The sequence below is a fragment of the Columba livia genome, chromosome 2, assembly GCF_036013475.1.
Source record: "Columba livia isolate bColLiv1 breed racing homer chromosome 2, bColLiv1.pat.W.v2, whole genome shotgun sequence".
Taxonomy (NCBI): domain Eukaryota; kingdom Metazoa; phylum Chordata; class Aves; order Columbiformes; family Columbidae; genus Columba; species Columba livia.
Genome location: NC_088603.1, coordinates 50,585,855 through 50,612,744, shown reverse-complemented (window position 1 = coordinate 50,612,744; position 26,890 = coordinate 50,585,855). Strand labels below are relative to the sequence as shown.

Below are 26,890 nucleotides of genomic sequence, written 5' to 3'. Positions count from 1 at the left end.
GGCCGCGGCGGGGCCGGGCCGGGCCGGCTTCGCTGAGGTGTCGAGGCCGCCATAGCCCGCGCCGCGCCCGGCGCGGTTCGCTGCCTCCCTCCCCGCCCAGGGGGCGGGAGCCCGCCGCCCGCCCCGGCCGAGCCCGCCGCGCAGCGGGAGCCGGCGGGACAGAGCACCATGCTGGAGTCCATCCGCGTCACCGGTGAGTACCGTTCCCAGCCCCAGCCGCTCCCGGGGCGGCAGCCTCACGCAGGGCCGGGCCGCGGCTGCCCCTCCGGGGCTGCTGGGGCGTTCCCGGCTCGGCCAGGGGCTGGCGGCGGCAGGAGGAGGCGCAAGGTGGGGCCGCGGTCCCCTCCGGCGCTTCCCGCAGCGCCCGCGGTCCCCCCGGCGCCCACAGCTGCTCCCGCGCGGGAAACAAATCACCCGAGGGGTTTCTCTGAGCGCACCTGCTCAGTGGGACGAGGGGACGGTGCTGCGCACCTACCGGACCTGACAGACGGCGACGCGGGGGTCCCGTCGGTGAACACGGACACCGTGTCCCCGTCCGGTGACACCGGGGCGGGCGCGACACCTGCCCGTCCGTCCGCGGGGCGAGGGGCAGGAGACGCAAACCAAAATGCTGATAAAAATACTGCTGATGGCATCCGTGTCTTTCACCCTGAAGCTCTCCTCTTTGCCGTATTTTCAGAGAACTTCACAAATCTTTATAATACACGTATGTAAAAACCTGTGCTATGACTGAGTAACCATAACGTGGAATGGTTTTATGCGGTATCAAAAACTTCCACCTTGAGTGCTGAGTATGTGGCATGTAGGAAAATCTGCAATACAGTTGCTGCTGCATAACAAGTATTTCACTCGGATGTTTTCCTTGTTTAAATTTGATGTAATTTCATGCGTCACTTCTTCAGCTGCTTTAAGACAATGTTATTTTGTTACAGGGGGAGTCTAGAAGAGATCTTAGGGTCCCATCATACAATACTGTTACAATCATAACTAAGATTTCTTGCAGTTACTCTTTCTCCGTGTAATTTATATTCTGCTCCATCTGTGTGTGGATATAAGTGCGGTGTTACTTCTGTTAATGGGAGCAGAAATAATGTTCATGGAATCAGGCGGAGCATCCCTAGAGATGTGCAACGGTAACTGTAATCTTAAAGGATTAATATATCTTAAAAAGAGATATAGTTGTTTGGGGTCCATCCCCCTCCATCAGACATTCCTGAACACACCCGTGCTGCAGTAGAGCAACCTAGAGATCTCCTTGGATGGAAGTTTCATCCTGTGCGGGTCTGTCAATAAATCAGTTTTGTGATTATATCCTGAGTCTATTAAATGAACAGGTGTTTGTTACTAGATTTCATTAGGGCCAAGTCTTCACTATTATTGATTATTACTGTGCTATATAATTTAATTTGAAGAATCTGAATTTGGAGTAAATTACGTAAGGTCATATTTCAGTGTAGAAACACACATGCAGGAAACTGCTCACATGTCAGTTTGTACTTTTTAAGGCAGAAAGAGTACATTTTTCAATATCATTGCAATTTTAAAGACAAAACCTACAGTCTAAAATCACACCAATGAGTCCTGTAAATGGTAGATATTTCAGAGTTATTTACAAACATTGGCAGTTAATGAATCAGACATACAAGCTGGCTCATAGTTGAATCTTGCCCTTGGTTTTGGAGCTCAGAATTAAAGACAGATATGCTGTTGCAGGAGGAAAGCAAATAGGTGGATAATTTGGGGGGGAAAAAGATCTTAGGTAAATGTCAAAGTTCCCGACATCATATGGACACAGCTGGCTGTCCTACTAACCCACCTCTGGGGTAGCAGAAACCAAACACAGCTGTTGTCTCAAAACCAGGGTCTATTCTGTGTGCAATAAGCCAAATTTAGCACAGATTACGGAGTTGTGCAAGCCTGGATGCTGGGATAAATCTGGCATGCCAGAAAGAAAAGTAACAGCTATTATCTACAAAATCTTATCGCTACTCAGGGCAATCCTAAAGAGTCAATTGGTTCCACATTTGCATATTGGTTACGTCATCATTTTAACATATAACAAACAATGTTCAGCTAAAGGACACTTTATCCAACAGTCTCAAGATACATGTTAAAAAAAGACCCAACTTTTCGTGCAGGTTCCAGAATGTCTAAAGCTGTGAAGTCAGTAGTCTAATCTAGTTTCTTCATTAGGTATTTTGCAAGTCACTCTTGTCTTTGTTAGAGGAGCAGACTGACTTACAATGGAGAGGATTTATATATTTTTAGGTTTACAATTACCAACAGAATTCTTTTAAGTGGCAATGGCTACAGAGCTGCACCAAAGAGGAGCAGAGCTCTACTCCAGCCCAAGACAATCAGACTAAATTTCCACCCAACAGGAGGAAAATCCTGTCCTTTGGTACATTACTGATGCCAAAATGGAGACAAGCAGCTCTTGCCCTCTCCTCCTTTCTACATCACCACTTTCCACTCCAAACATGGCAGATTGTTTCATTTAGTAATTCACCAGTGTCTCTAGGACCTATATTTTTATTACTGTGCTGTTGCAGAGAGGAATAAAATACCAATAACTGGAAGTAAACATGATGGGAAACACTAGTTTTGTTGTGGTTTGTTTCAGTGGGGTTGTTTTTTGTGTTTGTTTGTTTTTTTGTTGTTTGGTTGGTTTTGGGGTTTTTCTTAGCTTTTTGAGGCTTTGTGACCGAGTGTTTGGAAGCGCAATCAATGAAGAGAACTTGTGTATTTAGATTGCACATTATTAGGGAGGTTCTCAAAGGTAACTGGAGCCTTGGGCGCGTGTTCTTTGACTGCTTGCTGTTGCAGAAACTGAAATGCATAAAGTCAGTAAATTCAAATTTTTACATCTCGGAACACATGTAACACATGAATGAGATTAAAAAAAACCCCTATATGATATGTGGGATAGAGTTATGCCATAGTGTGGTGATTTTTCAATTTGCCTTTACTAGACCTTTTAGAAGTAATCTGTTGACATCTGTCCTAAGGTATTCAGAGGTTAAAAGCTGGAAATCACTGCTAGCCAGTCTGTATAATTGATGGATGTTGAAAATCCATTCTCTGACTGGCTACTTTATAGCAGTGTGATATCTCAGTACTTTTTGAAACACTGAAGTACATTTTCAGAACACAGGCTGTGCAATGAATTGGTTTTACATTCAGAATACTAGACCCCTTTTTCAATGACCAAACATTGCTAAACCTAGGAAACTCTTGGATATAGTTTAGTAAGTTGAGTTTCCTAGAAGACAGTGTATTTTTATTTTGGTTGATGCTGTCTTACTTACAGATGTGAGTTTGAAATGGACGTTACAGATTAAACAAATGTACTGGAGAAAGAACTTTAAAATTTGGTGTTTTGTGGCATGATCTTGATATCTCGGGTTTTATTTTCTAGTTTAGTTTGTAAAAGAATGATGTTCACAGGACCAATAAAAAACAAACTTTAGAATGGTAGTTAAATGACTTTTGTGAAAAGTAGTTACCTAATATAATCTTTCAAATCTGCTGGATTATCTATTGATTCTAGGTTTTCAGCACAAATATGCATCAAAGAGTATCCTCCATTGGTCGGAAGAAAATGAAAGAGAGCCACATTAGATTGGCAGCTGAAAAAAAAAATCACTTTGCTATGAGATTGCACATATATAGTAACTACAGATTTGAGGACAACTATTTTTGACACAAACTATTTGCATACTAAACCTGCCAGTACGTGTTCAGCACTCGACCACCATTTGTAACACTTGCAGGAGAATTCTGACTTGTGATGTTCAGAAATTATCTAGATATAAATGCATGTATAGCTGGCCAACTGTACTACTTAGCTCTGGAAGTCTGTCATGAGTTTTTGGTGTTGGATCAACGCAAGAGCTTGGAGGGGTTTTTTAAGGTCATTTTTAGTTGTTTCTTTGAATTCTGTTTCTGGCCTTTTTTTTTTTTTTTCTATTTATCACTTCTTTTAAACACGTGTTGTATTAATTCAAATGATTCCCTGTGTAGTAGCAATTTGAGGCTGCTTTGCTCGTTGTGACTTTTGAGAATTGATTCACATAGAAAGTGAAGTGTTACCACCTCATTACGTTATCATCTCTCATCTGTATTTTAAGAAGCAGCTCTTCAATTTCCGAATTCAATTTTGTCTACACGAGCAAAGTGACATGTTCAGAAATGTAGTATTTCTGTATTCAGACATTCTGGAGACCTTGCTTTTCATTTATCCTTAAAAGTAAGAATCTCATAGTGTAATACTTGGTACGAGCCTGAAGTCAGTCTTAAATACTTGCCAAGAAAGATGCACAAGCTGTCATCTTATTCTGCTGTCCAAAAAAATGCCTCATTTTGTAGCTGTTGTTTGTAGATAGGTACACATAGAAATGAATGCCTCCTGCACAGTATTCTGGCTGCATATTTGATGTTGTTTTCCTTGTGATGGGAACTGTGGTTCCTCACCACTACAGCTCATGGTAAAGCAAGGTAAGCCAGGTAGGCAGGTTGTCACCTGTGTGATGAGAATGGTCGGACACAGTTTGAACAGGAATGGCAAGGAGCACGTTCCTGCACCAAACATCAAAAGAAGATGCGCAAACTTACCGTGAAACAAAACCAAGCTTGCATAAGATACGCATGCTTTAGTGGAAGAGAATAATCTAATGCTTCTATCTCTCTCTCTTTCCAGTGGAGGAAACTCTCAGGCTGCAGATTTCCCATCATATGTTGATGCAAATAGGACCCCTGTTGTTTTGGTTTAGTGTTTTTTGGGGTTTTGTGGTGGTTTTGTTTGCTGTTGTTGGTTTTTTTTAGAACAGCATCTTCAGGAGAATCGAGGAACACAGACTGTCATGGAGCTGACAGAGGTCCAATAGCATGAAATACAAGGTCATGGTGCCTATGTTGGGAGGAAAACCTAATTTTACTGTGAAAATAAAGCTGAAATTAAACTACTATCTTTTCCACCACCCCCGGCCTTGGAGGCATTTAATGATCTTTTGCTAATGTTCCACTCAGAGTATAATTACTATATGTAAAATAATTACAGCTTAGCTATGTATAACTGTGTGCTGAAGCTCAAATCCTTTTTGCTGGCTTTAATCAAGCTCTGGTCACATCTCCTGCGCGCTATGAATCCTTTCATTTTAGGTGCAGAAGGAAGAAGCTTTTCTCCGCGGCAGGATTTATTTGTGCCCTGACTTTTGGCTCACCTAATGTTCAAGGATGAGCTGGTTGGTGAGAAAAGGGGATGGTTAGAACCAATGAAGAGAGGTCACTTCTCTCTAACAAGCCAGCATAAACATTAAATACATTTTTAGTCCTCAGTGACTTTTCTGTGCAGCTGCTCTGCACCAGAGACCCATCTCCCCTGCAGGCTATGCCAGGGGTCAGAGCAAAAAAGGAGGGCTCATTCACTAAAGGAAACTTATTTGCTTCTTGCATTTAGTTTAGTTTGCAGTGTTTCTTTTAAAATGTTTTCTCAAATCCAGCTGCTACTGTAGAACAACTTTGAATAGATTAAACGACAGTGTTATCTAAGGTTTCTTTGGGGTGTGTTTGTAACTAGCCAATCTCTCTTTTCCTCTTTAAATACAGCTCACAGTCTGTGTTAAGGAGTACGTGAAACTAAAGTCTTTTAAACTTAACTACTATTTGTATGGCGGTATAAATTGTTCACAGTAGTGGGCCCATTCCGATGTTCTCATCCTTTCTCAGAGTAAATTGTGTGAATCAGATTTTGCAGATGAGACCATGCCAGACTGCTTATATCACAGCACAGATCCCTGTGGGACTTCACTGTAAATACTGCTCATATACTCCTGCTGTATGGTTTCCTATTTTTTTAAGGGTTTTTCTTAATCCATAGAGAAAGCCTTGCATGATAAGGATCAATCAGATATTGCTCAAAACTAAAAACTTGTTAGTGTGACAGTAAACATGCAAAAAGTCCCGCACAGAGCCTTGTTTTAAACAAGTTAGGTTCAAACAGTACACCTGTGCCAGGAGTTGCAAGCCTAAAATACTTGTTTAGCTGGATCTTACAAGTCTAATTGTTCAAAAGTGATATAGGCACACAATTCTTCTGTATGTCTAGAAGTCAGGAATAACTTGATGGGACTGCAGTTAGGTTCTGTGTTTCATTTATGTTACAATTTTGAGTTCTTAAGATTAGTGTTGCTGTGTGAAAACCAAATTTGTCCTCAGCTTTTTTTCTTTATTTTTTTTTTTTTCCCATCAATGCAGAAAAACTTCACTGGCCTAAAACAGAGCTTTCTAAGAAAACAGTCCTGAGCCCAGAAGAACATAAGCTGAACATTAATAACGAAAACAGCCTCCAGCACCCACCTTCTGGGATCCTTAAGGACATTTTCACCACAGGAACCAGCAGCTACAATGTCCTTCTGCAGAGCAAAGAGGAGAAGAAACACCACGCTCAAAAGCAGTCAGCTGCTCACCACAAGAAACACAGAAAAACTGCCAAGTGTTCTGCCACCTCGCGAAGCAACGAGCACCGCAAAATCAAAGTCCCGCTGCCCTTGCTCAGCAGTGGCTGGTACTGCACGAACGGGCAGCCGCCCGTCATCCTCACCAGCCCAGTGTCCACCAGCACAAAGTTTACAAACGGTATTTCAGTTGCGGGATCACCGCGACCCAGAAGTAGAGCTAAGAGGCATTTTAACCTAGCAAAGCCAAAGCAATCCCAGTCCTCAAAAAGTCATGGAAAAGAGGGGGAGATCTCTGGCCAAAAACTCTGTTTACTGACTGCAATCAAGCCTTCCAATGTGGAGAAAGAGAAGATGAAATTCTTCCAGTCGGATTTCACATACGATCCTCAGTTTGAATACGCAAACCCAGCTTTGCCAAATGTGTTAGCTAAGCACAGCCATGCAGATGACAGATTTCTTAAGCAGGTATTGTTACTTTTGTCCTCTCCTTTTCCACTGATTGTTGTTTCCTATGCTTGTCAAGGTGCTATTTGGCTTTGTTTGTAGCAAGTGAAAATTGTTCCTGCTTATCATCCTGCCCTGCTGTTTGAGAAATGCATCAATGGTAAGAATAAAAGAGTGGAACTGAAAGAAGATCGTCTTGAGTAAAAATTAAAGCCTTCCTAATATTTACAGGGTTCTATATAGGATAAAGGCACGGTTCATTACAAAGGGGTTTACATGAAACATAATTTGAGGCAAGAAAGCTTTTTAGGCAATGAAGCAGAGTTGAATACAGGAAACATACAACGTCTAAATATGTTTAGAAAATAGATAATAGAGGAAAAAAAGCAGTGTAAAAATCCTGCCAATCCTTTTGGTGACGCAGGCTTTTGGAGAGGTAGCGATTATTTGAGGTCATGATTATTAGATAAGCATATGTTGATGTTCCTTGTTTTAATCAAATTTGAAAGGATATTTGCATATACATTAGGCTCAATCAAGCAGCAGACAAATTCCATTCCACAGAGAGGTAAAATTTAAAAGACACCACCACCACCATAATACGCAGCCCCACTGGTAACATAGGCACAGATTTTCCCATTTTGTGTAACTACCCTGGTGTCCTACCTGTCTTTGAATTACAAAACCCCCCAAAAACAACAACAATAACCTTTCTTTCAACTTCGACTTAAGTGACAAAAACAGTGCTTGTCTGTATAACAGAATCAGTCATCTTCCCACTCTTGCTGTTTTAAAAGTGGCTTAGAAAAACCTTATTAAGTCTGACAAGCTTTCCTAAATAGAGAATCTTACATTTCGAGTGATAAGTGACCTGGAAAGAGATTCTGCTGTTCCATGAGTTTCACTTCTTTGTGATATGAAACCCCCCAAAATTTCTTGCGAAAGGGATATAAGAATTGAAGTACCATGGATTCTAATAACTGATGCTTGACTTCTGAATAGTCTGACTTTAATTTTTAATCTTTTTTTTTTTTTTAAATCCTAGTGCACACAAAGGTGTTACTACCTGTTAAGTCATTGTATTGTAAGGCTTGGTCTGCGTTTTCACATTAAAAAGATCTGTATATTTTAAAAACTCACTAGCTGGATTTTCATTAAGAAATTGTTTTTTTTTTTTTTTTTTATGAGAACAGCTGTTCTATTCTTAAAATCAGGTTCCATACTTCTAAACAACCAACTAAATCATACTGACACCAAATAAAACCACTCTTTCACTAGAGCTTTTTAGCAAGTTTTCCTTGCATTTTTATGGCAATATAAGCAGCATTAATCAGAGATTACAACAAAACAACAATAACTAACTTGCCAAACTGAACTGAATACAAATTGTCCCTTTCAGTATGAGGTAGAAAAGCCTTAAAAATTATTTTTGCATGATGATTTTGTGGAGCGGGCTTGTCATTGATTTATTCTTCTTTTAATTAAAACCCCACACACACCTAAATAATCAACATTTTAAAAATGAATGATTTCTCAATATTATTCTGATTTGTAACTTTAGCTTTTTCCCTTTACATATAAAACATGGAAAAAGAAAGGCAACTTTATAAAGAGCAGTGGAGGATTTAATATTCAGTGAAGTATGATATTTCTGAAACTTAGCAAGGAGGATGTAAATCGCCTCATAACATTTAGTTTAAGTTACAGAAGTTCTTAGCCAGAAAAGCATTTCTTCAAACTTCAGCTACTAAAAATACCAAACAAGAATATCTTGCACTTCATATTAAAAGAGAAAGGGCAGCTTTAACACAGCTCCAAGCCCAGCAGGTGGCACTCTCTCTTTTTTTAATCTATAACTAGCTTCAAAAATTTTCATCTCCATGCAAATTTGAATTTCATTTCATGCAAATTTACTATCCAGGAAAAGCAGCATTAATCACTGTTTCAATCAGCAAATATTGGATGAGCACTTGCTCTTCCTCAGTGCTATCTTTTTTTTTCTAATGCAGGTTTTACTTATCAGAAGAAACACATCAGTATCTTATAGGAAATGTTAAGTTCAGGGGAGATTACTTCAGTTGCAAAAAAAGTACTCACAGTGTCAAGTTTTGTGTCTGCAGTAAAAACACAACTGCATGTAGTCATCCTTCTTCCTGCAATAAGGATAAATTACATTTTGTTTATTGAAACATTTTTGGCTTTAATTTGTTGCTGTAATTATTTTAGGAAGCTTTGTTTCTGTGAACAGAAACTGAACTATTCTTATTTTATTCTGTAAAAGGTGCTTACAGCAACTTACACTTGCTTGCTCTTCTATGACTAACATCTCTGCAAACCCAGCTTTTTACTGACAGAACTCACCAGCTTTACAGGGGGCTTTTAGGATACTTCAGTGAAATGAGCTGAAAATTTTAAAGGATTTTTAATAATTTCAAAAATATTTTTATCCAGAGCTGTGCACAGCCTCCTAGGACATTAAAACAGATGGTGTTTTATTGCCCATGCTACTTTTGTGCATATCTGTGAAATTGGTTAATATAGCATTGCTGCAACACATCTGGAAAACGAATCACACCCTGCCCCATTTATTTATTTTATTTTGTAAAGGCAAAGAAAACTATAGATTTGCAAGCCGTTAACACAGCAGTGCTGCAATGGGGAATGCACAGGCTTGTGAGCACCCACTTCACCCCCAGGCCTCTAGTCAGATCAAAGATTTTAGACCTTGAGCACAGATAACAGTTTTATTGATTGACTTTTCACAGACAAACACTTTTGAATCATTAATATATTCGAAAAAATATTTCTAATCTCTGTCTTCTGCTGCTTTGTTCTGTTTCTTTGTTTCTCTCTTTCTACTTCGTCTCATTCTCTTCACGATAAGATTCTTTCATGAGTCACACAATCTGTGTCTTTAGGGAAGAGAACTTGAGAATAAAAAATAGTATGCAGACTTGCAGCTTTTCACATTGATTGACATATCAAATATTACAAAAATTAATTATCTTATTGCTGTGTTTCAAGGTCAGTGCAGCAACTGTGTGCTTTAAGTGCTATGAAAGTTTTCTTACTGGCACTCCTTCTGGCTCAACCTTCTTGTCCTTCGTTGTTAAGTTTTCTTAACACTTAAAGTGTTTGTTATTTTTGCACAGATGCTAGAGGTGGCAATACTGAGCTAGAAGTAATAGTCCCCAGTGTTTGCAGAGCAGGTGACTTAACAGTTGCAATTTGCTGAACCAAAGTCAGCAAGGAAGTTGCAGCTTCAAGTAACCTGTGTGTTAACACCCGTTTCTTTTAATTGTATGTGCAGGCAGAAAATATATATATATATATATATTTTTTTTTTTTTTTTTAAATCATCATTTTGTTGAATTATCTCCTATGAAGGAGTTATACATCTTCCCTTGTACTCATAAAAATATAGCAGCATTAAGGTAATAAATAAATCAGTTCTGCCATGTTGTTGTTTGTATTACACACCTCTTAAGTTATTAATACAAGTAGTCTGCAATTAGTAAATTTATCAGATGTTGGAAAAATAGTTAGTTGGGACTGGAAGGCAAAACAACAAGGCATTTGACATGGAGTAACCCCTTGCAGTGTCCAGGTGATATCACAGCTTAGGCATGTTGAAGATTCAATGATGTATCACTGGCTATAAAATCACTTAATTGCAAGACAACTCATTCTTCACTAGTAACAAATTCCCTCCTACGCTGAGATCCACAGATAAAGTACACTAATATATAACACAAAGCATATCAAGCTATCCAAGTAGCATAAGTTCTCAGGGTCCTACACAAACTTCCTCTTCCACTAGAACAGACTGTAGATCGCTTCTAGTGATGCCACAGTAGGACCATGGGCTTATATCACGACAGTCTCATACAAAAAACAAATAAGTATTCATTTTTAATTCCATGCAAAGTATTTGAAAAGTTTTTCATTAAAAATATTTCTGCCAGTTCTAAATCACTAAAACACACTCTTTATCGTACAGATAAGAAGAATGCAATGCCATGAATAAGCCCCAAAACACTACAGCCTGAACAGACTAACCTCAAAACCCCACTCTTACCTTTTTCCATTTCACTTTACCCCAGAAAGAAGGGCAGCCACTATTTTCTGGCTGCTGATTAGACTAACAAGTTCCATCTGGTACAGTTTGTTATTACCTAAGGATGCAGCTGGGAAGATTTTCCCCTCAGCAAATAAGCTCCGCAGGGAGGAAAGCCAGGGTGCCTGCAACCCTTGGCTTTCTCACAAATCTCAACAGACTGCAAACCTTTTATAGCAGAATTGCTTCTGAACGTAGGATGAGCTGACCAAACTCAGCGGGCTGACTCTGAGGTCGCTGAACCCATTTTCTAACTTGGTGTGCCTTAAATAATTCGTGAGCATGTCTTACCAGCACGTATATCTACAATAACTCTCAAGTAACTAAGCTGTGTTGCTGCACGTGGGTGACTTGGAATGCAGAGACATACTTGGCTGCGAATAATTTGTTTAAAGAAGCACCCCCCACCCCCCGAATCTGTCAATTAGGCAGAGCCTTGTCTTGCTCTTGTTAGTGTTTCTGTGTCATTACTTTCTTGAACATCAACGGGGTTTGCTGCTCAGGGGGACTTGTCTTAGGACTGCTGCTTCTTTTGACATACTTCGGTAGCAATAAGAGGGATTAAACCAGATCTTTTAGATAATAATGAAAACAATAGGAGTTACTCCTACCTAGAAACCTGGTACAGCCACATAGTCCTTCTTCCATTTTTTTTACCTGTTGTTGAAGAGTTTACACTTTGGCCTTGGGTGCTGTGGCAATATCAGTACCTTGCTTTCTGTTGGCCCAGAGGCAGGAAAATAAGCTCACAGTTGGATGCTGGAACAGGCAAGAGCTGGCATGCTGGTCTGGATTTTCCCCTTTTCCCAGAAAGTCCTTGCAACGCCCAACTTTGAGTCATCTCACCTCAGAGACAGGTGCAGAGCCCCAAATGAAGGGCTCCATGTTATAGTCAGTGCCTGCTATCTGAAAATAACCCCCCCAAAATTATCCCTGTGCTGCTTTCTTAATTCCTGAAAAATAAATTCAGATCTGACCAGGAGGCCCTTCTTATTTAATAATAAGTATAATATAATATGGACAAATAAATACTAAACATTAGATGCAGTATTTCGCTGGTGTTCAGATAAGTGATATTTCTCTCATCGAAGAGCTACAGAACTTTGAGATTATATCTAGCTAGCATTTATGGCTTTCCATAGCAGTTACTGAGAGTATTTTAGTTGCAACTTGAAAAACAGGATTGTTAGTAGCAGTGAGAGATACAAAATTAATCCTATTTTTGTGGATAATAAGCCAATCTGACAATGTCAGAATTTCATAGCTGGAAACAACAACCATGTTTTCAGTTTCATGCATGGATATAAGTGTACAACATAAAAAGAGATTCAATTTGCAAGATTTCCACCTTCATCATTAGTAGCATTTTTTTAGCAAGAACCTTCATTTTAAAGGCAATATCAGTAGTATTTTTTTCTCTATATGAGATTATTTGTAGCTTCCGTTATCATATCTATGAAAAAAGCCATTTCCTGTAGCTGGACAAGTTATTCTATGCCACATGTTCTTTGAAGGGTGTGAAATGACATGTGGGGAAGTAGATTACTGGGGATGAGCATTTCACATCCCACCAGTAACATCTTCAACATGCAGAGTTCAGGTCACGTTATAAGCATCATGATCTGCTCTCCACCCACGGGGATTTCTTCTAGCAGCAATACGCAAGACAGTTGTTGATACCACTTTATTTGTCTCATGAAACATGCCTTCTTCATTTTGGGGGATAATGAAGAAGTATTGTGATTTAAATGAGAGATTTAAATGAAAGTTGTATAAATAAAGTTCCTGTTCTCTCTCCTCCTTTCTGAAACACAGTACACTCATAGCACAGAGGATTTCATTGTAAGGAGACATTTTTGGTAGAAATATTGTCATTAAAATTATAGTTACACATCTGCGTAGTGATGGTTCAGCATTCCTAAATCAGAAAATACCAAGAAATGACGCAAGATGACAGTAATGGTTGATCTTTGCAAAATTCTGTGGAAAACCATAAAAAAAACCATGCTGGCAGCTTAAACTGCAAATGTCCTTGTGACCTGTTATGTCTGATTTACAAGGCAGTTGTAAAAAATTCCCAAAATTAAAGAGAAAATGGGTGTTATTTTGCTAGATTGATAATCATCTTTGTCATGCTGATGGATGTGGGTCCAGAATGAGTTAATCAGAATCTTTTTTTTTCAGTACTTTGGCATTAATGTATGTCTGAAGACGGTATAAATTGGTTACAGAGTGTGTCAGCCTGTATCTAATGACTACAGTTTGATAGTGACTCCCAATGAGTTAAAAAAGGAAGATTGAAAAAAGGGAGAGCAACACTAAGAGTGAAAGAATACACGTGCCAGTCTGACGCAGAGCTCTTACTGCATTCATATTTGCTATGCTTTTGTATTTTATAGTCCATTAACATTATGGAGCGGACACTGCAGAAATATGGAAGCTACGAAAAATTTGAGCAGGCCACTGGAGGCAGCTTGCTGACCAAAAGTCGCATCTGGAATCATGTCAGGAAGTATATGGTGAAAGAAGGCTGTCTTGGTGAGGTAAGTCATACACTGCATCAGGAAAGAGACGTTGCATGTAGATCTTAGAAGTTACACATGGATGGACCTGGGGGGAGACCATTTTTGAGGCCTTTCCTCCATAATTACCAAAACATTCCTTACATCATATTTTTCTCATGGCCGTGCCCAGTCTCATTTTTGAACAATTGAAATGATGCAAATTCCTTGTGAATGCTTCAGCCGTCTCTCAGCCTGTTTCCTGATTCCTATATAACTGCTCTTAAATTTGCCACTTTTGGGAGTACCCAGGAATGACACCCTTCCTTCCCTCCTTTTTTCAGCTACTTGAGAACTAGCACATTTCCATTTATTCACCAGTTCTGCCATCCGTTCTCTTGTATCAAATTATTTACACCAAAGGAAAGAGTTAAGAGAAGGCCAAGAAAAATAAGCACCAGTGCAAGGGATTGATTTATAAGAAGCAACACAAATGAAAGTGACATAAGTGAATAAAAATGTCTGAGAGAAGGTGGCTTGTTGAGCTGGTTTGAGTGCTGTTTTTTTCCTGACTTTAACCATCTAATTTTTAGAGCCTTGTGCAAAAAACTTATTTCCTATATGTAGGATTTTAAAAGTCCAATATGATTGAGTTATATAGTCAGTTGAAATCGAATATATAAAAAGAGAATTATTTCAAATGAAAACACCAGCTGACACAGCCCAAGACTTGGATGAGGTTACTGGCAGTGAGCAAGAGGAATCTGGAATCAGAGATCAAGAGACAAAAATTAGTTTCCCAGAAACCAGGCTTAATTAGTAAACTTAATATTATTAGGATAAAAGATTAAACACATCACACTTTTTAGGAGACTATAATTTGACGCTGATACTAGACTTTACCTGTATTCCTAAAAGTGGGTTATAAAACTACAGGTTAGAGCAAGCAGATTAAAAAAACCCAAAACCCCAACATTTTTGGTCTTTGCTGTGCTTTTATTTTCCTTTGCATTCATTTTTGTCTTGGTTTGTATTCATGTAAGCAGGATCCTACACCTTTATCAATTATCCCATGTCCTTCTTAATGAAATGCTTTAAATGCTTTGCTTTTTCTACAAAAATAAGGTTAATACAGCATTCTTAGTATGATCTTAAATATTATGAAACTACTTCTTTCCAGTTGAAGAGATGTAATAAAACTAAGTGGTGCCCATGCCTTAAATCTAAATGCTTTGGGATTTACCTGTCTTTTTTGCATCTTAAATATGAGTTTTATGGGACTGATTACTTGCTGTTGAACTTGAAGCTGAATGGTGGGTTTTGAATACAGGGAAGTATCATGTTAATGACTTTGATCCCTGGGTCCTTTTTGTTAAATTTGGTATTAAAAAAATGCTCTCTCTTGTAGGTTCCCTCCCTTGTACTCTTCTGAGCAATGCTGTTTCTTTAGGCATTATATGAAGAGGGAAAGGTGCTTAGTTTTCAACAAAGAGAGTTTCCCATCTCCCTCCCAGTTATTTGTTTGAGAAGTCTTTTGAAACTCAAAAACCAAAATATATCAATATGCATTAATTACCTTCTCTGGAAGTTTTTGTTTTGATTACCAATTTTCCAAGAGAAAACAGGAAAAAAAGAACTACTATCCTGTATAAAACAAAATAATACTGGTATTTTAATAATATTTCAAGTCTGCATCATGTGTCAGGAAACGAAGTACATAGTGCTTCCTTCTCTCATTCTTGTGGCTTTATAATTGCAACTGAAAAGGTTTCAGACATTAAAGTGCATAGATACCTAGTCCATTTATGTGTGCTTATCTAATATTTTTCATTTCTCAGTAGTACCAAGATAATTAGACACAGTTCAAAAAGTGGAATTTTGTCTAATTTACTCTGCATATGATTGCTACCCATCCCCCCAAATCCAGTCAGTGTTACCATTTAAAATTTTGCAGGCTCCTGTCTGTCTATCTTAACCCTGATGCTGAGTCCCACTGAAGTCCAAGGTTTTGTCACCAGCACAGGGGATTAGGGTAGCTCGGAGGGGTCAGAACTGTCTCTCATAGGTGATGACTGGTAGCAAGGAGGAATTGTAAAGGGTATGGGACCAAAGAGAAGTTAAATAATGGAAGAGCCAATGGAAAAAAAAGCAGGAACAGGAGTGAGAAGAGCGCTCTTTGCTACCCAAACTCTCTCATCTTCAGATTGTGGTACATCTCACGGAGGACCTGTTGTCTCGAGCCTCAATGACAGTGGTGAATGGCCGCCCCACTCTCACTATCAATATCTCCACTGCACGAGAGCACTGGCTGGAAGGGATGCTGAGACATGAAATCGGTATGAGCGTGACATCAGTTCTTCAGGCAAAGGGGAGTACTTGCATGTGTTCTTACTTATTTTGTGATGTACATATAGAGAAGGAGGAAATGTGCCTGTCTAAAGAACCTGTGCTGTAGGTGTGCTAAAGGGAAGGAGAAACCTATTTATCACTCTGGCATGAAGTAAAAGGAAAATAATCCACTTGAGGATTCCTAGGGTTCACTTACATTAGCATTTTAGGCCCACTTACTGCACTAAGGTTCATACACCAAAGGAACCTTGGAGCAGATGAAGATGATGCGAGCCCAGATGTCATTCTCTAGGGCATACCTTCTGTGCTGTCACCGCTCAGGGACATTTTGCTCATGAGAGCAATTTAGAGGTAGTCTAGAGTGAAAAAAAAAGGGAAGCAAAAATAGTGTGACCGTTCAGCTCCAGCCATTTCACTTTTCAAATCTGCTTCATTGCTTGCGAATGTAGGCATGCTTTAGGGATGAAGAATTTACCCAGTGAGCTCTTAACTGGTGTAAGATTGCATTGATTTTGCGTTACACAAGGTTGACCCAGGCCTGTGGAAAATTTCTACAAACTTTTCAGTGAATCTGTTTTAATTAAGTACATCAAAACTGGATAAACTTGGCTGCTGCCTGAATTTCAACTGAAGAATAAGCCCTGCAGTTGCCTTGAACCACCGTTACTCACGTTGTGAGGGTTCACAGCCTCTTCCAAGGCTGCAGTACGGCTGTTTAATCACCTTCAAGATGCAACATTTCTGCCCCCGTACTTTGATTCTCCTTCCCTCCATTCACTACAATGCCTAACCTGTGCTAGAGGCAATCAGCATGTAAGACACTTCTGCAAATTCCTTTCCACAGATTTGGGAATTCAAGTACTGCTGACATTTTTATTCCTCAAGCACTTTTGGGAGTCCCACTCGTAGTCAGCAGGTGAATAATTGCATCGTGTATCCACTTCTGAAAAAATTCTCTCTTGTAGACAAGGCTAAAGTTGGCACTTTTCCCAGTGCCTAGTCATAACAGTTCAGAGTTCTGAAATGGGCATCTCCTTCCATATGTTATAATTGATTTTTTAATCATTTGATGCTACTGTTCTAAGTCCTATATTCCTTTATTTTCAGGAACTCATTATTTTAGGGGTTTTAACAACAACAGCCAGCCTTGGTGCAACCGGAACGGACGCAGAAAACATGGGTTAAAACCAATCAACCCTACAGAAGAGGGGCTGGCGAGCATTCACAGCGTCCTATTCCGCAAAGACCCTTTTCTATGGAGAGCTGCCCTGCTCTACTACACAGTGTATCAGGCTAGCCAAATGTCCTTCAGCCAGCTCTTCCAGGACGTGGGGAAATTTGTCAAAGACCCCAATACTAGGTGGGATTACTGCGTACGAGCCAAGAGAGGGTGGACTGACACATCACAACCAGGTGGGTTCCCTGTTTCTTGTCTCTATTTTTGTACTTCAGGGAGGTTTTCAGAACATTCACAGGGCTCCTTTATCCTGTCACACAGTAAAACCTTTGCAAAAGGGTGAAGTGGGGCTCTGCACTTTCTGAAATGAGGCAAGCAGGATTTCTGCTATTGAAAACAAGCAGAAAATGCAAATCCATGAGACTTTGAAACTGAATCAGTAATGCATTTTTTTGTTGGAAGTGGGAATGTAAATTTCAAAACTGAAGAAATTCATACTCATAGTTTCACCTCTTTTCATGCTTATTACAAGAGATGTAATGTTGCTGTGGATATTCACAGACACCATCTTCTCTCTGATTTCTTTCTCTGGCTAGTGCGTTTAGCCTTCTGGTTAGTTTTTGAGAATGTTTTCAAAGTCTGGGTTATAAATATCTATTGTTCTGCTCATAATGGCTTCTGAGAATATGCCTTGTACAAACCCTGATAAAGTGCAATGCATCTTGATTCCTATTAGGCTGTTTCAACAAGGATCAGGTATACTTGGATGGAATCCTCCGAATCCTGAGATACAGGGAGTCCATTGATTTCCATCTTCTGACAGCCCTTGGAAAGGTGAGTGAACTCATTCTTACCAAAGGATACAGTTTTATCATTTCAGCAACCCTGCCTGTAAAGAGCTGTGAGTCAATGTGTCCTGTTTTACTTTGATTTAAAGATCTCTGTTCTGTATAACACCCTGTATTACACAGTGCAAGTTAGAAATATTTTGAGGTCCTAAAAATTTCTACCAGCTTTTCCTCATTCCTCACTTATCAGATTGAGATTTTATGGTCATATTTCTCAGACTTTCCTTTCCACCCTTTACAGGGTACTACTACCTGACTTGCAGTACAATGGACTGCCTTGGGCAAGTGGGACAGGTGCTACATAAGGTCATGGTCCCAGTAAAAACCACAATTAACCATTTGATGCTAACAACCCCTTCCACCACAAAGAGTTTTTAATCTCAAATTTCTCGCACTGATGGCACCTCTGATGTTTTTAAAAATTCAGTTGGTATTTTTCTTCCCCAGACTACGTAGTATTTCTACATTCACAGAACGTATTTTATGTCCTTTCTAACCGTCATTGCTTATTTGTTCTCAAAATCATACTAAGAAGTGCAGAAACTTTGTCACACTTCCTCAACCAAATCCTTGGATTGCTAGGTTTTCACAGTTCATAAAGCAGGATTCAAATTGATGTTGTTATGCTTGCATTTAGAGCCGGTATATTGACATTTCTGCCTACTTGGCCATCAGTGGGTGATAAAGGGAAGTGGTATATTGTGATAGAGGGTTTAGGTCCACATTTAAGAAGTTTTGCCTTTAGTGTCAGAAACATCCATATTGGGTAACATCCTGTTTAGGTAAATGAACCAAGTTAGGAAGCTCTGAAAATAAAATCACACTGTCAAATAAGTCTCTGCAACTTTATTCTCTGAAACTTCCTTTTGCTTTAAGCCTGTTTAACTCCACACAGCCTCTGCCTGCTAAACTACCGAACACATGCTGTTCCTGCACTGCTTTATCTCTTCCTCTCTTCAGGGAGTCTGCAGGATTGTCAAGCCACTTCAAAAACATCATAAGGCATTCCTCACATAATTACAGATTTCACTGTGATCCATATGGCAAAGCATTGACATTAAGGTTCTACAAGCAATTTAATTTTAGCAGTATAGTAATATATAACTGCTTGACTTTACAACATCTAAAATCAAGGGATCTTAAAATCTACTCTGAATGGCTGCTGCACACGTCTTCTGCAATCAAGCTGGAAATTGTGTGTCAGAACAGTGCCCGGTCTCAGCATCACAGATCGGCTGATGTCTGCAGGAACGTCTCAAGATCTAATCCAACCCCCATGCTTAAGTAGGGCCAGCTAGAGCAGGTTGCTCAGGACCATGCCCAGCTGGGCTGTGAATATCTCCACTGTTGGAGACTCCACAACCTCTCTGTGCAGCCTGTGCCATTGTTTTACCACCCTCCCTGTAAAAAAGTGGTTTGTGTTCAGATGGAATTTTGTGCATTTCAACTGGTGCCCATTGCCTCTTGCCCTGTCAGTGGGTGCTGCCGAGAAGAGCCTGACTCCTTCGTCATTCCTTCCCATCAGGTGTTCATAGGCACTGGTAAGATCCCCCTGAACCTCCTTTTCTCCAGGCTGAACAGTTCCAGCTCTCTCAGCCTTTCCTCACAGGACTGAGTGCCTTAATCATCTTAGTGACCCTTCACTGGACCCGTTCCAGTATCTCCATATATTCTCAGGAAAAACAAGTTCTGTGAGCATAGAGAAATTTGAAACTTGCACTGAGATCTAGCCTTTGGTTAATATGAGTTTATCACCAATCTAAAGGGTGATTTATTTGTTTGTTTAGGGTGGAACAGAAACATCAGGTTGTTCCAACTGGAGTATTAAGCTCAGCTGGCATGTCTTCCAGGTTAGAAGAAAAAGCACAGGACTTAAACATATGGAAGCCCAGCATTTAGTGGGAAAAATTACATTTTGAAGATTATCTGTGTTGTAACAAGTGAGCTCATCGTTCTCAGCATGCCTACCTTGGGCATATTTTCATTGGAAATACAATAAAGGTATGAACGTAATAGGAAACGAAAGCAGTCAACTCTATTCTTGACAACAAATTCCTTCTGTGCTTGAATAGGCACTTAACACAGTCATAAAACAGGAACACTGCTTTCTCATGTGAAAGTATTTAAGACAGAGCCATGCTGAAGTTTCTGTGTCTTCTGTTCTCATCTGAGTGCTAGAGATCTGGCTGATGGAGGCAGCCGTGCCTTCCTAATGCTTCTGACGTCACTTACAGTGTAGAAGAGAGCGGTGCGTGGAAACAGAACACAAACTGTTCAACATACCTAGAAGTGACTAAGGAAAGAGCTCAAAGCCTGAGAAAAGCTGCTTTTTAGAAGGAGCAGATTTAAAACTTTTCAGCAAAGAACTGAATATGGGAAGTACTGCAAAATGTTCATGTAGTAATAGCGTGCAGCTAATATTAAATAAGAGAAATAGAATGCAGATATTCGGTGCACTTCAGTATAATAGCCTAAGTACTGGAGTTTTAAGATGCGAAAGCAGCAGAATGTCACCTACTGTTGTGTTTCCCAAGAATGTGAACACATTACAAAGACCCTAAGTAAGCCCATTTTAACCTCAGTCTTTTTTACCTTGTACATTGATTTTAATTATATGTGCTAAGGAAGACAACCTGTTGACACAGTAGGATGAGGTTATGTTTTTGATCTTCCTCAGGATATCAACTTTTGTAATTTTTTAGCAATTGCAAGGACTGGGGAAATGCATCTCATTCAAACTATACCTCAGATCACAGATACTTGTTTCTTGGTTGCAACAGTAACATAAATAGGAGAGGGAAAAGGTCACTTTTTCTTTCCTTTGTTTGGGAGGAAAAGAGGTGGAATTTCAAGCTGGGACAGGAGCGAAGGTCAGTATTTAATCTCATCTGGTGCTGTGACTCCAGGCTGAGAGGAGATGGTATGATTTTGTATAGCTCCTCTGTATCTACTTCTACATACATTAATTGGGTGTAATGCCACACCATCTTCAAACAGCAGTATCTTAATAACTTGAGTAAGCTTGACCGTGGGTGTACGTTCGTGTTTTTTTTTTTTAATCAGGATGCATCTTGTCATTGCAGCTATAAAAGGACATGTGTACTCAGGGGAAATTCATTCTCTTTACAGACTTTGTTGCCATTATCACCAGTGAGTTATGCACCCCATGTCTGACCACCTGTAGGGATCAAGTTTAGCAATCTGGCTTACACCGTCCCGTCTTCCCAGAGAGCCCTTCCATGCCCCTTACAAATCAGTGGATCATTCACGCTCACAATAATCTTTTCCAAATAGCAACCATCACCTGCTAAGAGGGCAGGTTGTTTCCAAGGAGCCCTGACCGCACAGTGCTCAGCTTCTTAGAAGAAACGTGGGGTCACAAGGTTGGAAGGAGCAGGCTCTGCTCCCAAACCACCTGGCACAGACCTGCTGCGAGGAAATAGGATGTGCCAGTTCATAAGCACAGCCAGGCTGGTGGGTTTTGCCAGCACATATGCTGCTGTCTGTAGGGTGCCCAGAACACGCAGCTTGTAGACAAAGCAGCAACCACATACATTTCATCACACTGGAGAGCTGCCCACGGAGTCCTGTTCTGTGCTTGCAATGCAGCTTCTGTAGCTATTGAACAACCAAAGCATCCATCCTTTCTGGATGCTGGATTCACAGCACCTTGAGGTACCATGAGATCAAGACTTGAGGTCCTAGCTTGCAGAATCACAAGACTATGGAGATAAACCTCAGCTTTCATTAGAAAAAAAAAAAATGTAGGGCCTGTAGTGGCTTGAAAAAGTTTGAGAGTGTCACACATATACCCAGACAGCTCTGATGCCCAGAGGCAAATCCAATATCCACCCTGCTACTGAATGGGAAAAAATAAAATTGGGATGCTTATGGGTTGCCCGTGCTGTAGTTAGTTACTAGAAGAGGTGCATTTTAATGTAACTTTGCATAAGCACATTTGCTAGTGAAAACGAAAACATCAGAGGTCAGGTCAGCTGGCGCCAAGCCTTTCCCAAAGCTGGAGCCTGCCTGCTTCCTGTGCCAGGCCTGTCCTGCACTCCCTTTCTAGTTCTTCAGTCTTTGGCACAGTGTTTTTTCCGTTCTTATGTTAATCTTTCCATCTCTTTGAGAAGAGACTCCAAGACTCACATGTGCTCCATCCTTTCCATCTACTCCTGCAGCTGCTGTAGGTCATTCTCATTCAGGTTCCTACAAGTCTGTTCAGTGATTGAATCAAAAGCAGGAAGTATGGAGGCATTTGCTAAAATTACATATTTTTTTTTTTTGCATCTTCCACTAAAGCATCCTCATGGTTTCAAAGGATTCTCACAAGCTGTTAAATACCCCTGGCACTGAATTTTTTTCTCATCTACAAAACAGAATTTAGATCCACAGCAGAGAAGTAACAGGGCTATAGTGCAAAATTAACCCATGTCCTTCCTTGCAGATCTCCTATGAGGATGTGGACCGCCTGAAAGGATTAGCTGTGATTGAGAACATGAGGGTACCACACTTTCTGCAAGACCATGCCCGGTATATGGAGCACTTGGAAAAGATCATGGAAGTCAATGAGCTGACTGATGAGGAGCTCCAGGATCTCATAAATTAACAGTATTAGCCCACCATTCACTTATTCTTTGCAACTGAGGATGTAAAACTGGACTTCCCAGATCTTACAAAAATGAACTTATGAGGGGTGGGGCTGGAGGGAAGGGTGGCTGGAATTTGTGGAATTAAAAAAAAAGTCCCTTTATGTTCCTTTTGTATTGTGATTGTATACTGATTCTTTTTTAAAGAGTTTGTGCATTTTTAAAAATTTGGCTTAGGAATTCCTTTGCAGTGATCTGTCCAATCATCTACTCTGTTTTATATGCTAGGTATAGTGCTTGACACTGTCTTTTGTAAGATGCCGCCTTTTCCCATGCAGGTTTAGAGACGGAGGAAAGGAGAAAGAGCAGAAATTCCCCCTTAGTTCACTTGTTTTAGCCCTGTCTTCAGTCATAGTTTTCACAGTTTGTAGCAGTAGAACTGCTGTAGATTTTGCTACATCACTATCTGTATAACTCTTTCCCATTTGGTCATCATTGCAATGAGAAAGGAAAATCTATAAAACACTGTGCACTGAAGCAGGTCTGTGCGCCATAGGATCAAATATCTGTAATGCTATAAAAAGATTTGTTTGTTTGTTTTTTTACTGGGATCTGTAGCTTCTTTTTTTTTTAAAGTTAGGTTTTGCTGTTTTAATGACTGTAAGGAGGTAGCAAAGTTATCCTAATTATCCCCTAAAAAAGTTACACTGTTCCACATCTTTATCTGCATAGCATACATTTCAGGAAGCTGAATTCTGGGCAGGGTCTTTCTCCTTTGAGGGCAAGCATAGCATGTCAAGGAAGTTCAACACGGCAGTGTTTTGGAAGAAGGATCGGACAGAACTGCGCTTTCATGACTGACATATTTTAAATAAATTCAGGAACACAGGGGCATGACTCAGCACAGCAAGCAGCACCAACTTCTTCTGTGGGTCACCTGAGCCTGCAGGGGGTCAAGTCACTTTTTGAAGCAGCACCTCCATGCTACAGCAAGCTTGAGCTTGCAGAGCGTGTTGAAGAAACAAGATGTGAATGGGGGGAAACCTAGAAACACAAGTGCCCTATTCCTGTGTTCCACCAGAAGTGCTGCAACACTCTGAAGCAACCTTACCTCTATTTTAACTGCCGGTGCTATATCCAGAACCAAGAAGAGAAGGCACCTCACTGTGAACCATGGCTAGTCACATGAGGAACAGCTTACATGACGCAGGAGGGCTTCCTACATAAACTACATTTTCTGATATCAGAGTATTATGGAATTATCAAGGCAAATTGAGTTTTGCACATATTAAGTATTCTGACAAAGGGTTTGTTTTTGTTTTTTTAGTAGACAGCATTTTACCAGGGCTTCTCCAAACTCCTGGAAAGCAGCTATGGTAGAAGAGTCTGGGCAGGAGCAAGCAAGAGCCTCAGAAAGGGCTTCAGCTGTTTCTTCCCCTTCTGCCTTGACCCACTAGTAAGAGGCCCAGTATTGAATACGGAAAGTAGATGGAGCCAAGGTTTCCTCCACACCACATTTGCAAGGAACCTGAGCTCTGGTATCCCCTCCCTGCTTATCCTGTTCTTTAATGAAACTGATGGAATAACTCTCCCACCCAGGACATTATCAGCCATTGCAGCAAAGCCTTGAGGATGCGTTTTATGATCTATAGGAAAATCTGTGAGGAAAAAGCTCTAAGTTGGTCAGAAGGTTTTTGAATAATCCCATGAAAGCAGCTTCTTTTTACATAGGAGTGCAGGTGCATTTGCAGTGGCTGGCTGACTGCTTCAAAAAAGAAAATGCACTCAACAAGCATAAATTTACTAAATTCGGTTACTTTCAAGGCAGGGACCAAGAACTGCTCACAGCAGCCTTAATTTTGTATTGTCAAAATTCTACATGAGCTGAAAGCCTTTCAGCCTCTGCATGCTAAAATAAAAGTAATTTTTATCTCCCTCCCCCCCTCAGGCTGTCTAGTTTGGTCACTGGTGACTTTGGCTGCCCAACTTTTAGAGCTGCACTGTGCAGACGTGGTGTTGCAGCAGCCTGACAGGAATCATTTGCAGTCACGCACCCACATGCTCCAGGCTTCGGTTGCTTTGCCAGAAGCAGCAAGAAAGCCACACACGGCTGAGGTCAAGTCAAAGATTGCAGTCAAAAGCTGGTTTTGGAGTAGATCAGGCGGAGATGATTCGAGCTACACCATGAAATAATCTGGCTCACTTTGCTGACCCAGGGTATGTGAAAGGGCCAGTCCTTTCTGAAAGGGACAATTTTGAACTTATTTTTTTGCCCCCTTTACAGGAGAGATACTTGCCTTCCCCCAGTGACTTCTACATAAGCAAAGTGCTTTTCCCTCCCCCCCCCCCCCAGTAGTAATGTCTTATAATCTAAGTGTATGTACATAATGTGTCCTTGAAACCAGGAGACAGTGCTAGTCACCCTGCTTTGCCACAAAATACAGTTCCTACAGCCCTTTGTCCATCAGCCAGTTGACTCTTTTACCACTTTGTAGCCCTAAACACTACTACAGGGATTTTTGCTTTACCCTGAGAACTGTGACATTTTCTCCAAAGCAGTGGGTGCCATTTAACTTCTTTTCTGTTCTGTTTCTGCTCTAGAAATAGATTTTTATTGTGCAAGGTTCGAGTCTGGAAGTGGTCCATATCAAAGTAATACTGTAGCCATATATAAAGATGTCAGCTTCTGTTTTCGGCATCAGATTTGTCATTCCTCCTTTGTAAAAGTGTTTAAAATTTTGAAGTGTAGCTTTTGTAGATTTTCCTCAATTTTTCCACAGTGAAGAGGCTGGTTACTAAGTCATGATACTGAAGTTCTGTAATGAAGCGTATAGACAGCAGTGCACATGAGCTCATGTCACACCGTTTCAGGATGTCAGTGATGTGATGACAGCCTTTCCGAGCAGTCTGGCTCAGTTCATTTGCTGTGTATCCACATGTTGCTACTTCGGTTTTATTCCTATACAGAAACCTGATCAACATTGGAAAAGCCTCCCCATTTCACCAGACCAATTTTAAAAGGTGTTTTATACAACTTTCACAAATAAAGATAAATGAAAGAATGACAGAGATGGGAGTACTGAAGTCTTATATCATGGCTGTGTGTGAGAGTTACTCTCGATGGCATTGCCCCTGCAGCTAGTCGCACATCCCAAGCTGTGCATGGAAGCGATGGTTTTCTGACACAGTTTTGAAAAACATCACTTGGGGTTGAAGTTATGAAGGGGCTGTTGAAGTCTTAGATTGGGTACAGCTCACTCTGCTCTGTCCTTTTTCTATGATATGGTCTGCAGCAGCATTGGAGCCACTTGGCTGCGATGCATTTCTCAGCAACATCCGTGCAGGAAAAGGCAACTCCAAATGTTATGCTTTAACACTGTGATCCACCTCCCTCTCCCCTGCTGCTTCATTTCAGGGCTCCTGGTCTCCTCTCATATTATAAAATGTGCTTGCTTATCTCCAGGGAGTCCTCTCATCTTCTTATGGTTCAGCTGCCTCATGTGTAAGTAAGGATAACATTTAAGGTCTGTGGGTTCTTTTTTATAGAAATACTTTAAAAGTCATTAGCTAATGTGCCTTGCAAGACAGCTAATTATTGCCTTGCATTCCACCTCTTTTGCTAGCTAGTTTGGAAGACTCTGCCTGAAATTTCTCCCCTCTGCAAGCTCCCAAATCACCACTGTTCTCCCTCACGCATTGCATCCCAGATACCCCTTCTACAGTGTCAGCATCATGAAACACAATGCTCAAGCTTTGCTGGGGAGGTATATTTCAGTGCTGAATAAATGTCACATTTGTTACAGGTGATCTGCAGGATTACTGCAACTCCAAAATCCTCGCCCCTGCACTCAAGTGCCAGGTTTGTGAAGCTGGATGCCCTGCAAGCAGGTTCAGGAGCAACTCAAGGACCAAGGGTCTCAGTGATGCTCCTGCCCGCGTGGCAAGGAGGGAAAGCTGGAAATCATTTACACTAGAAACCAGGCTGGAAGCCTGACCATGCACAGAATCAGGCTGGAAGTTGGGAGAGACACTGTCCAAGCCAAGAAATAAAGGCAAAAGGAAACTGCCTGACCAAATTTTTTTTAAAGGAAGTGCTCATTTAAAAGTCTCTTAATAATTTTCATAGTACATTAGCACCAAATGAAGGACTTGAGTTCTTTTCAATATGCAGTTAAAAATGAGATTATGTGTCTTTAATATATAGAGGGGAGAATCCATTTTGGCTTCACTGATCAATTTTATCTAATGTAATTATGGACTTTTCACAACTGAAAGTCTATATTAGATTAAATCCGGAAAATCTGGATATTGGATTTTAAAGCCATTCATTTACAATGATTTGATAATAAAAAATATGCCATCACGATTACCTTTCAAGGCACAGCCATGCCCTTCCCATTAAAGCTG

At 40.5% G+C, this 26,890-nt stretch overlaps 1 protein-coding gene across 1 annotated transcript; it reads left to right on the top strand.

Annotated features, from left to right (window-relative positions):
• The first annotated feature begins 27 nt into the window (after positions 1-27).
• MATCAP2 (microtubule associated tyrosine carboxypeptidase 2) lies at positions 28-25,550 on the top strand. The gene is made up of 7 exons (XM_065051827.1): positions 28-193; positions 6,256-6,923; positions 13,419-13,562; positions 15,724-15,856; positions 16,977-17,282; positions 17,783-17,880; positions 22,342-25,550. The coding sequence occupies exons 1-7, from the start codon at positions 169-171 to the stop codon at positions 22,501-22,503; spliced, it is 1,536 nt and encodes a 511-aa protein (XP_064907899.1). The 5' UTR covers positions 28-168; the 3' UTR covers positions 22,504-25,550.
• The last annotated feature ends 1,340 nt before the right edge of the window (positions 25,551-26,890 follow it).

Bases quoted from the DNA above. Each gene is read 5' to 3' on its own strand.
- MATCAP2 (XM_065051827.1), top strand. From the start codon at position 169: ATGCTGGAGTCCATCCGCGTCACCG. The intron at 194-6,255 runs GTGAGTACCGTT...CCATCAATGCAG, and splicing joins GGAGTCCATCCGCGTCACCG to AAAAACTTCACTGGCCTAAA. The intron at 6,924-13,418 runs GTATTGTTACTT...TGTATTTTATAG, and splicing joins ATGACAGATTTCTTAAGCAG to TCCATTAACATTATGGAGCG.